Genomic DNA, 14,882 nt, shown 5'->3' on the forward strand with positions numbered 1-14,882 from the left:
TATAGAGTAAATGCTCTGAAGTATGTTCAAAGCTTAAGTATGGGCATCCCAATGCATTTTGGCCGAGTATGTTCGGCCACCTTGTGGGAATGGTGGCTTCTTCCTTTCAGAAGCATTCACTGCAGCTGATGCCATGAGAAATTTAGGAGCAGAGCTGGGCTTCAGAAGCCCAGCAGCAGAAGTAAAATACTATCCCTGTGCCACCTCCTGGCTTGGTTGGGAATATGTCTAGTTTTATGAATGGTGTAGTTTCTTTCCCATGGCCTTGTTAGTTGTGACTGGCTTCAATCAGAGTGAGGAGGTAGGGTGGGTCAGATCAGTTTGATACAGGAACTGGCAGCCACATCTCCCTTATGTTCGAAGAGGGGGATGTGGGGAGGGGAGCACAGGAGGTGGCAGAAAACGTCAAAATCCCTGTAGTTTCTGCCAGCATCCATCTTTGTAACTGAGGCTCTGTTACCCCAGTGCTGCTGTACAGAGTGCAGGTGGAAATACCAGAAGATATTGCTGATGCTAGAGAGTATAAAAGATTCCCTTCCCTGGAAGTCTGCCTTTTGTTGCAGACTCCATGTGTTACTTTCTATATGCATTTCCCAGAGAATTTCAGGGAAGGTGCCAGCCTGCATGGACCTGCATGTGTGGCTCTGTTCTAGATCTGCAGCTGATCTAGCCAAGCTGTAGTTGTTCTAATTGCAAGGCTCTGGCACATCCCTGTGCTTGGACAAGACTGGGTAGTTGTTACAAGCTACATCTATCCATGACCTTGTTGGACAGCATAATTGTCCACAGTTACTAGTTCCTGGTTACTCTGGGCATTTACCAGTAAGTCTTCATTTCCTTCCATGGAGCAGCAAGAGAGACATCAGACTAGAGACGAACGAGAGCACAGGAAAGGAGTCTTCTGATTTAGCGGTTTAGTTGTGTGTACCTCAAGGTGCACACAAGGTTCTCCTCTATCTTTCCTTCTTAAAGGCTACAAGGTGTTCAGGGTCCAAGCACAAATGTGACCTGATTGCTACCTAGGGGAGCTTTTTGTTTCATCTGAGGGAATGTTTCTCTTAATAAAGCCGATATTAATAGGCAATCAGGAGTAGGTGGGTCATAACCCTCTTTGTGTGCCTGGAAACTGTGAGATGGCATCACACTAGCTACCCCTCCCACAGGACAAGGAAAAAGAAAATTTTGGTGTGCTTTAACTTGTTAGACAGACCATATGTAAGCTGGCATTCCTATGGCCATAATACTGGAATAAAAGTCTTACTTTGTGCAGTTTGATAGGTCTTTGCTTTTTCAGATCAAATTCTCATGGCAGTCAGTTCCTGTCTGTTGGTGTTGTCGAAGGAATTTTGTGGACAGTTTGAGCTGGTTTTGTCAGAAATTTAGGTAACAATGCTGATCACTGTGCTAAGCAACAAAGAAAGGACTTCAGATTAGAGGCACATTAAGCCTGTCCCTGATGTCCACCTGTAAGTAGTGAAAGGGTAATCAGGCAAGAAAAACCGTTCTGCTCTACCTGAAACCCTCAAACAAAACACAAAATGTGTTGTCCTGAATTTACTGGGGAGACTGTGACTGCACTGAACTCAGTTTGCAGGAAAAGAGTATGCCAACATTTCTTTAAGGAGACTAATCACCCAGAAAGGTGAGATGATTTTTAAATGTTAACGTTGCTTTAAATGCCACTCTTAATTTCTTTTTTTTCCAGTCAAGTATTCTGTTTTTCAAAAAATAATTTCTCTTTAGTGCTTTTTTTGCATCAAGTCCAATAAAAGTGATGGAGAATAGCAGAAAAATTGTCAACATGCATGAAAGTAATACATGGATAGGGAAAAGCTCTCCTTTCTATATTTTCTGTAAGTTCCAGTTAGGAGGTATCAATCACAATAAATTATTTAAAAATTTGCAGATAATTACATTACAGACTATATATTTGTGTGTGTGAAGATAGACAATGAGCCTCTCTCTTGATAAAGATCTGTATTTATTGGGGGTTGAGAAACAAGGGGGGAGAGATATACACCAACTTTTAAATTATTTGTTGTATTTGTTTTAAATTGCAGCTCTTGAGTTTTAATGTTAAACATCTGAAACATGAAGGTGCTTTCAAATACTGTGTTTTACATCAAAAGCTGTAAAGTTTGTGAGTTCACACAGTTAATGTGACTCATTTGACATTAGCTGTAAATAGTCACACTGTTGTAATTTAATAATTTATGATCATCTGTTCATAGCCTTAGATTTGTTTGGTCACAGCTAGAAAGGGCATTAAATAGTGGGAATATCTGAAAAAAAGAAAACCATAAGGGGAAAGAGAGAGAGAAAAGAAGGGAAACCAAAACTGAACAGAGATTTACAGAGATGCAGAAATTAACACAGAGAAGAGTTGTGAGTTCACATTTTAAACTGGTTGCAAGACCTTGCTGGTGAATGTATTCCGCCATCCTGGGAAAGAAAGATGTCGGTTCCTTCAGTCTGTCTTCTGTAATTGTACCAAGTAGTAGATGCCATTATTTTGGTTTTCGTATTCATCTTTCAGATATTACTTAGATCTTTTTGAGGTATTTTACTTGTGCTCTCTACAAAGCTTAAAGGTGCTTTATCTAAAGGAACTTCACTAGATCAAGTGCTCACATTTTTCTTGTTTTCTGCTTTTCTTGTCTTTATCTGGTGGCATAATTAAAAATTGTCCATTTTCTGAAAAGTTTTGTATACCTCATGCAGATCCTGGGTGCATGGTGAATAATGAGGTCCAAATCCAAGACAAAGTGCAAGGGTTTTGGAGGGCACAACTATTTCATGTAGCAAGCAAGCTCCTTGCATTTACAAAAGTGACTTGTAATTTAGTTTTAGCTGCCAGTCATAGTCTGAATCCAGAAAGATGGTGCAAAATCATAACACGAGGATGCAGTGAATGAGACTGTAGTGCTGATGTGTTCTTTGTGCAGTACTATATCACTGCTATCTCGGTGCTGTGGTCCCAGCAGACCTGCACTGCAGCAGAAAAGGACCATTCAGCTCAACAGAGCCTTTGAGGTGCCCAGCTCTTCAGCAGAGAAAACATGAAATTTTGGGCTATGTTACAGGGGTATTCAGTGATGTAGAAATTTCTGTTTCTGTACACAGCCTTTTAAGTGTTTCGTTTTGTAAATTTTGTTTCCCAGAATAACTCATTACTGTGTTTATCCCAGTACCTAAGTTCCCTCCCATGTCTTTTATCAATTGGTAGAGAGAGCAGTACTGTAAGTAAGACAAAGAATTAATTTTCTAGCTCAGTGATTTTAAGACTTTTTTCGGTTTGGAGATATTTCTGTATTTTTCCAAGAGAACTTGCTTTTCCCGGGTAATTTTTGTGGGTAGAAATGTAGCAATTGTAGCCCACAGATCACTGTTTGCAGAGCTCTTTACTGGAGACTGGAAATTACATGGGTCTAATTTGTCTGGCTTGACACTGGAATTAATTGTCTAAATTGGGGAAGATATGGCTTGGGGGCAAAATTTGAAATATGGGTAAGCAATGGGACAAAGGGGAAATGTGGAAAAGAGGAATATTTGTCTGAAAGGCAGGTCTGTAAAAAAAATCAGCTAAATGCTGAGCATCAATCTAAAAGCAAATCAGATCTTAGGATTGCTTAGGAAAAGGAGCAGAGAATAAAAGAGAGGTGTTGTGCTGTTGTGCCTCTCTGTATATCCAGGCTTTGCCCACGTCTTGAACACGAGTGCAGTTCTGCTCCCTGTCAAAAAGGATATGGTAGATATAAAAGAACTGGAAAAGAATCAAAGGAAAACAGTGATCAAAGATGTGCTACAACTTCCATTGGAGATTGCTACGTAAACTAGAACTCTGCAGTCTAGAAAAGAAGGCTGACTGAGATTTGATTGATATTACAAAGTCTGTGACATAGAGAGGTTAAAACAGGTTTGACACCCACACACCCCCTCCAAATACAGTCTCTAAGGTACCTTAATAGATTAAGGCCCAGTTCCAAAGAAACAAAAAGAGTTTGCTCTTGGCACAGAGGGCAGTAGATGCCTGAAGATACTTTCTGAAGGATGTGTGGCTGAGAGTAGCTTATCCCCCCAATGGGAGGTTGGACGGGTTTGTGGAAACGAAATTCATTGAAGGTTACTAAGTACAATGTGAGAAAACACATCTGTCTCAGGAAGTGACCAAATGGTAAAGAATTGGATGCTGTGAAAATGTTAAGGGGAAGGATTTATATGTTTGCTATGTTCTTAGTCATCTGGAGACATCTGCTCATGACCACTCTTGGAGACAGGTTGCCAAGCCTTTGTTCAGTGTGTTCTGGTATGGCTGCTCTTATGTTTCTTAAAGAGAGTTTTTGAGGCTGACGTTAATATTTCACTAAAGATCTTAACATAAAAAGGAAAAACCTAATAAGCAATTTTCTAGTGTGAGGAGTAGAAGGCCAGGTAATCACAGGATGTCTGTGAGCAAAGGGTGTAATATACACCTATAAAGAAAGCACAAATGATCCTAGAAAGCTTCAAGTACTTCAAATAGAGCTGGGAAGCATTCATGTAATTAATTAAACCTATTCCAAAATATTATCTGTGGCTCCAGTTGTCTGTATTCACATGCAGAAGAGGCTGCTAGGATAGTTACAGAAACTGAGGGTCTGTTCTACAAAAAGCATGGGCTTTAATTAAATTACAGAAGTGGCTGCCATTACTGTGTATAATGCATCGTGGACAAAATGCCAACTAGGGAAAAGACCTAATCAAGCTCGAGAACAATATTGGCACAAGAATGACTGTGTATAAACTGGCCATGTGTGAGTTTAGGAAGAAAAAAGGGGGGAATATCTCTTGCCGTTTGAGCAGCAGAGTTTTGCAGGAGTCTTCCAAGAAATGCCATGGGGCTTGAAATAGTACAAGTTTTAGTGGGGGAAAAGATGAGAGTCTTCTCAATAGTTAAAGTTCTGTAGTTAAACCAAGCTTGTAGAAGTCCAGAAAAGAGGTGCAGAGCTCTGTTTGTTCCTTGGAGTTGGCTGCTCAAGGCCTCCAGCTGCTCCCTGAAGCCTGCTGTGAGGCTCTGCTGTGTTGTCTCAGCCAGATTTTGTATCGTTATTTAGCCTGTGTTCCTGTCACTTCCTGACCATGGCCTTTCTGCTCCTTCAGATAGCAATTTGGATCTCATCCATCCTTCTGTTTTCTGATCATAACCATCTTGTGAGGTGCAAACACTTGCTGTTTAGCCAAAAGAAAGAAAAAAAAGACAGGGTAAGGTATAATGCAGATTTTGGGGTATTTGTTTACAAGACCAGAAAATAGAAACAGTGACAGCTGTTAACAGCTTGAAAAAACTGTTTGTAGTGATTCCTTATCAGATAAATATGTTCAACCCTTCCCAGTTTTGCCTTATGTTCCTTTCTTTCCAAGCTGTTTATTAGTAAGACTAACAGGATGATGACAGATTGGATTTGCACAAAGCCATGTGTGAAAGTATCTTTTTAAAGAATTACCCCTCGTAAAATTCCACTAAATATATTTTAATGTCTCAGAACAAAACCTTACGGCCCAATGTCACCAACAATTAAAAAATTTCTGTGCTAGTACATTTATTTACTTCATCCAGGCATTGCAAGAAAGGTAAATGATATTTCTGTTGTAGAGACAAAGTAGCTGAAATACCTGATGAACCTGTTTGAAGTCATGCAGGAAAGTTTTCCGAAGTCAAACTTGTCTGTGAGTTCAAGCAAACACAGTCAGGACACCAATAGAATGTGTACTTAATCTCTGAACAAAATAGGGGACTTTTTTACTAGTTTGTGGGGGTTTGGTTATTTAGTTTTTTGTTTGGTTTGGGGTCTTTTGTCTGAAGTGAGGGGGAAAAGGTCTTTTACTTGTCTATGGTTAGTATGAAATCTCTTCATAAATTTGAGCTGTGTAAGTTATATTTTTGTTCGTTGGGCTTTTTGAAAATTCTGTATAGCTGACTTTCTAATCTGAGCTTAAAATTTTAAGTGTAGCTTTGCAGTGTCACAGGTGAAATGGCCAGAATTTGGAAGGTAAGTTTAAACGCACACTAATTCTGGTAGGGGTTTGTGTTTCTCCAAAACCATATTTCTCATCTGTTGAATGGATGAGCCCTTGCACATCAGAAGGGGGAGAGAGAGAGAGAGACTACTCTGCTAAAACAGGTTTCAGGGTTAAAGAGGTGAGATTTGTGTATTAGGGGTCAGGGTGGTTAGCATGTCAGCCTGTAGACAGCGGTGTGCAGGTGCTGGTCCCTGTCCATCTACAGGCCAAGTGTTCAACTAAGTCACCTTGGTGTAGCAAGTTAGGATACAGCACTGAAGGTGGTTCTTCAGTGCATAAATTTCAAATACATTTATGTCTTTGAAATCGCCTTATATATGAGTGTGATTTTTTAATATATTGACTTTTTCGGAGTGTGATACAGGTGGAATTATGCAGGTGAGCTGCACTTGACTGCTTAAGCTGATTGCTTTTTCAATTGTAAACTGATAGTTTAATTCAGAAGCTTTTTAGAATTGGTGTTCTAAATATTGAATAATACTACTGAACAGACAGAGAAAACGCCATGTTATTTAGGACTCTATAAGTAATTAAAGCTTGAGTAACAATTATCATGTGTGTATTGTATGCCAAGTATGACAGTTGGTTTACTCTTACTGGTACATTTGGTATATTTGAAAATCTTAACTATGCAGAGCTTTTAAAGGCAGGTACTTGGGCCCTCTACTGATGGTTCTGTGAATAGGAAAATCTGTCCTGCAATACTAAAACACTGGCGTAATGGGTCTTTTGAAAAAGGGAAGATAAATATAAACAGAGAATAGGACTGAAGCCTGTTATGTTTAAACAGAGCCATCCCTCCTCACTGTTTTTAGAAATAGCTAAAAAACCCCAATCCTAAGCCCAAAATCACAGTTGCATTAAAAACAAGTTATCCTGTTTTGAGATTATGTGAAATAAAATCCATTAAATGATCAAGTTGGCAAAAAGGCTTTATCCCAATGCCTTTTTTTTTGCTTTGTGTTTTAACACAACCTATTTAAAATCTAGTGCATTCTGTATTCAGGCTGGAGCCACAACAGAGTTTAACCTAAGGGCAAGTTCCTGATAGTAACACTTGTCAAATCTTCTCTGAAGCTTTGAGAGTCAATTGAGGAGGTCTTTTACAGTCAGGCAATCAGGCAATCTGACTACAAGTGTTGTTGATATGCTTAATTCTGAGAAGCTGCTTGAAAATGTTGAGTCTCTGAGCACTGCTTGGCATCACTTTCTCCCTCATTTGTGAGTATGTCAGAGAACATTTTGTGATGTTTTTCCAAGTGTTTGATTATAACATGAGTTATTGAGTCTGGGACTGTTTATTAGGAATTGATAGGTATCATCATATCTTCTTGTACACCACTGATTTCTGTGTATTAATATTTTAGTTAGACAGTGGGGTTACTGCATCACACTTGCAGCTTTTTAAACCCTGTTAAATAAATCATGTCAGCTTTTCATTACCTAATGTGTATTTACAGTGCTTTGAAAATCTGAAGTGTCAGGCAACCATCCCATCTGAACTTTCTGAGGTGAGCCAGTACAGGAACATTGCAGAACACTGTGATGAGAAATGATGTGATACTGCATCAAAGTGATGCTGAGGGGGAGGAGTTAGGAGATAAACAGTATCAGGATGGGCTTTATGCTTCTGAAGTCCCTGCTACTGTTACTCCTATTACCAATACTCCTAAAAGAAAAAAAAGTATTTTTTAGCAACCCTCTTGTAAATGTGTATCGGCATTAGCACAACACTAATGCAACGTGTACTGCTTCATCAACTTCCCTCCAGAGTTCTGGTCCTCAGAACTCAGCCTCCTCACAGCTTCCTGCATCCTGCTGAGACCTTATTTTTCCTCTGAAAAAGGGTGACCTCATCCAAACTAGGTTTGGGAGCGGTCCCTGGTGCATGCTGTCCCCCCAAACTCTGGCAAGGTAATTCTTGGCCTGATCCACAAACAGATTGGTGAGAGTTGGACAAATAGCCAGGCGAGAGAGCCTTGACCAGAGGCTTGACACTTTCCCAGGCTGCGTACCTTTGCTACTATAAAGTGTAGCTGTGGAGTCACTGAGCTTATTCTTAGGTGTTTTCCAGATTCGTGTTGTTCTTTTCCATGATGTCATGGACTGATTGTTGCAACCCAAATTTGGCAGCCCTTGTCAGATCTGTCTCATAGTAGAGCAGGTATAAAGGTGCATGACCAGAAAATTCAGTAGCAGAGAAATCCTTTAAAAAAAGTCATTAACTTCTAAATAGCATAGTCCTTGGTACTCACTGATAAGTGAATGCAGCATGTATGTCAAGATAAGAGCACATGAACACTAGTGAGATAGGAAGAAAGTGGAAATGTGTATGATAATTAGGGCTGCATGACTCAGTACATTGAAGGCACTTGGACACCACTTAATTCCAGAGCTGGGGAGATCCCAGGGCAAAGGTTTTTCTTACATTTTTCTTGGTACAGAAACTAGTGAAAGTGAACTTTGAAAAGTCTTTGTGCATTATTGCTGAGTGTATCCATAACAGCAGAACTTAAAATTTTGAGTTCACTGCTCTTTAGCTCTTTTCCTTTTTCACTTCTTCTTCTTTTCTTTTCTTGTTTTTCCCTTAATTTTATTTCCTTAGATCTAACTGGCTAAAACCATGCTGTGGGAGACGAGCAGCTGTGTGGCAGGTATTTTTGCTCAGTGCAAGTCTCAACAGTTTCCTGGTAGCCTGTGTAGTATTGGTGGTGATTCTTCTGACTCTGGAACTCCTAATAGATATAAAGCTTCTCCAGTGTGAGTAGGAGGAATTTTTTTTTTTTTTTTTTTTTTTTTTTTTTTTTTTTTTTTTTTTTTTTTTTTTAGTTTTGATGAAAAAAGGCTTACCTTGCTGGGTGGTTTTTGAAGGGGGAGGATGTTGGGGATGTTTTTTTCCTACCATTTAAATGATTACTAGGCTAGGTAAGAAATGTGTTCTTGTGGAACCCTGGTATAGTGAAGTCAGTCTCTTCCTTATTAGTCTGACCAAATCCAGGTGAAATAACAAATTCAGTACAGGACAAATTTTCAAAGGATGCAAGCAAAATGTACGTGCAGAGATTCACACGTGTTGTCATTAGTACTTGAAAAGCTCTGTCCTCTACAGACATATTACTTATGCACAGAAGAAAAATCTGTGCATCATTAATCTCTGGTACCCGTCACACATGGATATACAAAAGCAATGAACATACAAAAATAAATAGGGTATTTGGTGTTACCTCTTATTAATTTACTTCTGCTCAAGTGGATAGGAAGTGAAATTATAGCCTTCTAGCTTGTAATGCACTGAAATGATACAGACTTTCATTCTACTTTGCTAACACACTATGAGTGAAATAATGGCTTAAATGGAGTTTTGCTTTATCTGAATTCACTCTACACAGGTTCCACAATGGAAGTTTTAATGCTGCTGTTTTGCTTCCTAATTATTTTTTTTTTCCCTCTACTCTTCTTTTCCTCCATTCCACCCCTTTTTTTCTTTTTTTTCTTTTTTTCTTTTTTCTTTTATGATACCATGTTGACTTGACCACAAACACCACCTACACTTTCCCCTGTGGTAAATGTTGAGGAGCAGCCTGTAGTATCTCCATGCAATCTCAGATGTGTTGAAATGGCAGCTGGGGTTCAGACAATCGCATAAATGCAAGAATACATAGCATGAAAGAGTCATGGTCTGGTGTCTTCTGTGGCAACTTTAAACTGAACAAACAAAATTTTTATTCTCTTGAAGTCCTTTTACTGTTGTAATTTGTCAATTGATTGTAGTGGAGTAAAGATTTGGGTATTGCAATTGTATTAAGATGACTTTAAGGGACTTTACTGATAATTGCAGCCATTTCATAAAGTCTGTAAGATGAATAAATGACTGTGTCATTCCACACTGTTGCTCACCATTTCCACCCATCTGTCCATACTGCACACACTGTTCTGAGCATGGCCCCACCGTTACAGCTGTTATTTTCTCTGGTCACTCACCAGTTTTGGATGAGGAAGTCCAGGATTTGGATGAGTCTGCCACTTTCAAAAAAGTTGGGAATGCTGATTGTTGGTGTAAGTCCTGAAGAATTGAACACGGAAGAAGCTTTCAACAATATTTGTTGAAGTGTCACATCTTTCTGTTTATGTAGAGAAGTTTCACTTCCTGTAGAGACAAACAGTTTACAGACTGTTGATTTCTCTGAGTTTTAACAGTTTTGGTTACTCTCCTCTGGAAGCACCCACTTTTTCACCATTTATTTTCTGAAGAACTTTCTAAAGAAAGCTTAACTTTAGGCATCATTGCTCCTCTGCATGTCTGGTGCGTATAACACTGTTGAAAGCTCTGCAGCTTACACCTTGTGCATGACCTGTAGGTGTTTGGTTGAGCTGGGTGACTTCACTGTTCAGAGGTGGCCCCTGCCTGGGTGGATTTTCTTGGGACCCATTCCACTTGTGTTACTACTTTACAGTTTAGCTAATGAATCATCATAAAGCCATGAGGCTTTTTCCCTTTGCCAAGTTTGGATACCTTCCATCTTGTTTTAAATCAGATACAGGCTGGCTGGGTGATGCTGATAGAATTTTTCCAGCTGTGCCTTATGAGAGATGTGTGTCACATTAAGGTTTTGAAAACCCATTAGCCCATAACTATGTTTCTCAAAAATGTAATTATGGTTTTAAAGAGTTCTTTATTCTTTATAAAACCAAGCAGTGCATTAAGATACTTTACAGCACATCACTTCCAATTCTGTCCATAATGACAACTGCTAATCCATGCTATAGACTGTAATTACTTAGGAGGCCTCCCTTTATTAAAAGAAAACTAAAGCAACCAACCAAAAAAAAAATGCAGCAGAAGCAACCTGGTGTTTTCTTTGGCTGTGACATTTTTAGAGCATATTTTTTCTCTGCTACTTTCAGTGTAATCTTTGGTTGCATGATGCACTTCTCCTATGCATAAAGCTTTTGGTTTCAGAGGTGGACACCAGATTTGCAAACTAGGACACACACATGAAAAGGTCGGAGACCTTTTAGGGTATTTGGGGGAAAGAAACTCAGGAAATTATGTTAGTACTGCCCTCCTTCTGCAGTCAGCTTCCTGAGCAGCGTGGAGCTGAGAAGCTCCGCTCCTGAGCTGCCAGCCCTGTGCCCTGGCTGCGGCCGTGCAGAGCTGTGCAAAGGGAACACTGCCTGTGCTGCAGCCGAGCCTCAGTAACGCGGGGTTCAGGGCTTGCCCAAACCAAGAGTATCACATACACATGCTTGCAGTGTATATCTGCCAGGAAATCAGAGGGAACAACGTCCACTGAAGGCAAGGGTTTCTACTACGAGCTTCTGTAATGGTCACTCAGCGTTTGTCAGGATGAATTTTCGTCCCAAATTCGTGGTTGCTGTATCTTTTTGAGTCGCTAGGGGGCAGATGGAGCCTTTATGTCAGTCGATCCCTGTTGGAAAAACGGCATCCAAAGGGTTTCTGGTTCTTCAGGCTACCCAGTAAAGATAGTGCCTTAGGATAACTTTATTGTATTTTATTTTGCTGATTTGTTTCACTTTTAAGTAGTTCCTCTGCTGCAGCACAGCAAATGCTCTCTCATCAAGCCCCAAAAGAGCTTCAGCAGTGAGAGTTCCAGTGGCAGCACATACTCAGTTTTATTTGTATCCTGATTTCTTCCTACATCCCTCTCCTCTCCTTCTCTCATATTAATCGATTCTGATTTAAAAATGAAATTGTTCATTTAGTGTGTGCCCTGTATGTTCTTGGGACCTAGTTAATTCTGCCACTGCCTTGCACCTCTATGCACACAGCCACTGCTTGCCTTACACTGTCATTCTCTGACACTGCAAGACTGCACAGACTGCTCTGGTCTGTCTGCTGTGGAGATGGTAGACTCACAAGTACCCTGAATAAGGAGAGAATGTTTTCTCTTCATTCCCTTAATCCAAATTTAGGAGCATATGGAAGTAGGAATTGCTAGCAGTTGAGTTAGTGGGCCATGTCAACTTCGCATTTTTCTGTCAGCGTGAAATGTATTTTGAAGCCCATTTTGAGCACTAGCTTTTAAGTACCTGTTCCAGTTTAAGTACTGATCATCTGAGCTGAATTGTCAGAGACTGAACACGAGAAATAATGTGGGGATTGTAGAGCATTCTGTTTCCTTACTGAATCCTGACTCTGGAATTTTAGGTACACAGGATTCAGTCACACATCTCGTACTAAACCAGTGCATGGGGCGAGAACATGAAGCAGTGGCAGAGCATCAAAGACCTGAGCTGTGTGTCTGCCATTGCTTACCAGCAGGAGTGTCTGTAAAAGCTCCAGTGAAGAGCTGCTAACATGGTGAATTAGGGTGAGCAGCTGGCAGGGCTGGAGTTCCATGTCCCATTGCATCCCATCTTCTTTGTGGTACTTCCATTGCAAAATGTAAGAAAGCAAGCTTTACCCTGTGTAAGTTGTGGCAGTACTAATTATACTAAACCTAAGTTGCACTCTGCTACTATAATGACCCTTTGTTGTATTATATTAATTGCAGTTTCAAGTGCTTCCCAGTTTGCAGGAGTAATTCACTGGATCAGCCTAGTCATCCTCTCTGTTTTCTTTTCAGAGGTATGTATAACCAAAGTCTTTCCCCACATACAGAACTGCAAAGTATTTTTATGTTGTCACTGGAATTAGCAAGAGTTTTACAGTAGTTTGACTGTAATTAATGTAGTACAGTGTATTTTAAGGAAAAAAACAAGCAAAAATGTACTGTTGCTGCTTCTACTTAGCAAACTAAAAAATGTTTTTTAGATTAGCACTGTTTGTCAGTTACTTAGAATTGGTAAGGAAACATGGAAGAGGAGATATTGCCTTACAAATTATAATTGGAAAGCTGCAGAAAGAAATAATAATCTCTGAACCACTACAGGCACTGGACAGGATAGTTTGATCCATTTGTTATCAGTGTCATTGGGTATAAGGTATAGGATTAAGATGAAGATATGTTTTTCAGGGATAAAGATCCACAGGAGTTTTTACAAAAAGATCTGTTTTGAGAATGGAATTATCTCCTCTCACGGTTTATTAAGGTAGTTTATATATTCCAGGTTGCTGCAGATAGACCTAGTCAGAGAATGAAACTAATGGTGAATTTCTTTGCCAAAATGTGTATGAATGTATGCATTGGAAAAGGCTCTAATCATGATGTAACAAATGACCAAACTGGAATAATATGCTTTTCTGAGCTTTCAGCTTTGTTCCAGAAAGAAATCAGTGGAATTGAGACATTGAGTCTGCTGCTGAAATATTCAAAAGTGCTTTTATGGCTATTTTTCAGGTTGTGATATGTGACTTGTCACAAAAACAACTTTTATGTTTGTTAAGTCGGAGTACAGCTTGGACTTAAATATTTAAAAATATTTAAACTTTTTTTAAAATATTTAAACTTAATATTTAAACTTTTTCCATAAGAGAAAATATAATCCACAGAGATTTGTTAAAGTCTTCACTCTGTAGTAAATTTAGATGGTTACAAGGTGAAGGTTACAAAAAACCAATAATCAAAGAGCTGTGATATCTGCAAATGATTTGGATCACTTGTGTTGAATTCATACTCATCATATTATATCATTGGTAATTTCCATGGTGCTCCTGATGAAATACATTTACAGATATCATTTTGTATTTCTACACAGGGTTTTTCAGCTGGTGTTGTAGGTGGGTGCTTTCTGAAAGGATTGTTTGATGGCAGGCAGGAATCTCAGGCTGCTCTGCATCCCAGCCCTCTGGTGCTGCAGGTATGCAAATAGGTCCTATTACTGTCTCCATCTTTTGACAGTGAGGTGGGCTGTAGGTTACATGTAAGCTGACTGAAAATAATCTCTAGACAATTTAAAAAATTTTGCAGAGTCTTTCCTTTGTGAATTGCATATCCTAATTCCCAAAGACTCAGGTTTGCTAGATGGTGTCCATTCCCTTTAAAGAAATACTTTCCTCTCTCCTCGGTGGGGATTAGCACCCTGGAGCTCCCTGTAATCCTGAGCTTCCCAACAGGATCAGCTTGTAGCTGATGCTACCAGCATGGCTGCACAACCCTGCTCACCTGATCCCCTTTGCTTTCTGGAGCTGGTTACACTAAAAGCCTCTCCTGTGCTCCTCAATTCCTTTCTGCTGGACTGCAGTCTCCAGTTCTTGCACCACCAGCACTCTGCTCACACCTGCCACAGTGCCTTGCTCCTATGTTGCTTCCTGAGTGCACAGGTGTTGTCAGGCTGTTTGTGGCACTGCAGACACATCCTCGAGGCAGGGACTAATCTGGCTCAAGGAAGGGAATTAGTTATTTCAGTTCTATTGGGACAGGGTACCCTCCAAAGTGGATGAACTGGTTCAGAAGTATTTTGCAGGAAAAGAGTAACAGAAGTGTTTCACAGAGCCAAAACAGGTTTACTGACTCACCATCCTCATTTGGGATCTGTGTTGGTTTTTCTCCTCTCTTTATTAGGTATTTGGAGCTACTTTGTCTTCTTGCTGTTCTCATTTATTATAAACTTACCACGCACTTCATTATCTACTTCTGTTTTCCGAAGTATCTTCCTTCAGCTATTTGATTATGGTTTGAATTTTGATCAAAGAAAAATGAGGCCACAAGACAGCCATTGTGAGGTGCACAAACCAGGGTAGATTTTTGGATATAAGTTCATTTGGCAGCTCAGAGACAAAGGTGGCTCCACAGAGCAACTGGATGTGCTTCAGAGGCCACCAGTCTGGGACAGAGTTCAGGTGTACCTTTCCTTTTGGGTTTGCTGAGGTTGGCCTTATGCCAAGTTGAGTGCATGTCAAATTATGTCTTATGAGAGGG

The 14,882-nt window shown here is 39.8% G+C and overlaps 1 protein-coding gene across 6 annotated transcripts in view; it reads left to right on the forward strand.

Annotated features, from left to right (window-relative positions):
• TMEM266 (transmembrane protein 266) overlaps nt 1–14,882 on the forward strand; it is a 58,549-nt gene that overhangs the window by 6,390 nt on the left and 37,277 nt on the right. For 3 of the 6 annotated variants that reach the window (XM_019293545.2, XM_039557829.1, XM_019293547.2), the window contains 3 exons: nt 8,666–8,820; nt 12,576–12,649; nt 13,720–13,821. In XM_019293545.2, coding sequence (XP_019149090.1) covers nt 8,666–8,820; nt 12,576–12,649; nt 13,720–13,821 — 331 coding nt within the window. The remainder of the gene's footprint in view (nt 1–8,665; nt 8,821–12,575; nt 12,650–13,719; nt 13,822–14,882) is intronic. The other 3 variants (XM_010412328.3, XM_019293546.2, XM_010412329.3) reach the window with 3 other exon arrangements.

This window comes from Corvus cornix, chromosome 10, assembly GCF_000738735.6.
Source record: "Corvus cornix cornix isolate S_Up_H32 chromosome 10, ASM73873v5, whole genome shotgun sequence".
NCBI lineage: Eukaryota > Metazoa > Chordata > Aves > Passeriformes > Corvidae > Corvus > Corvus cornix.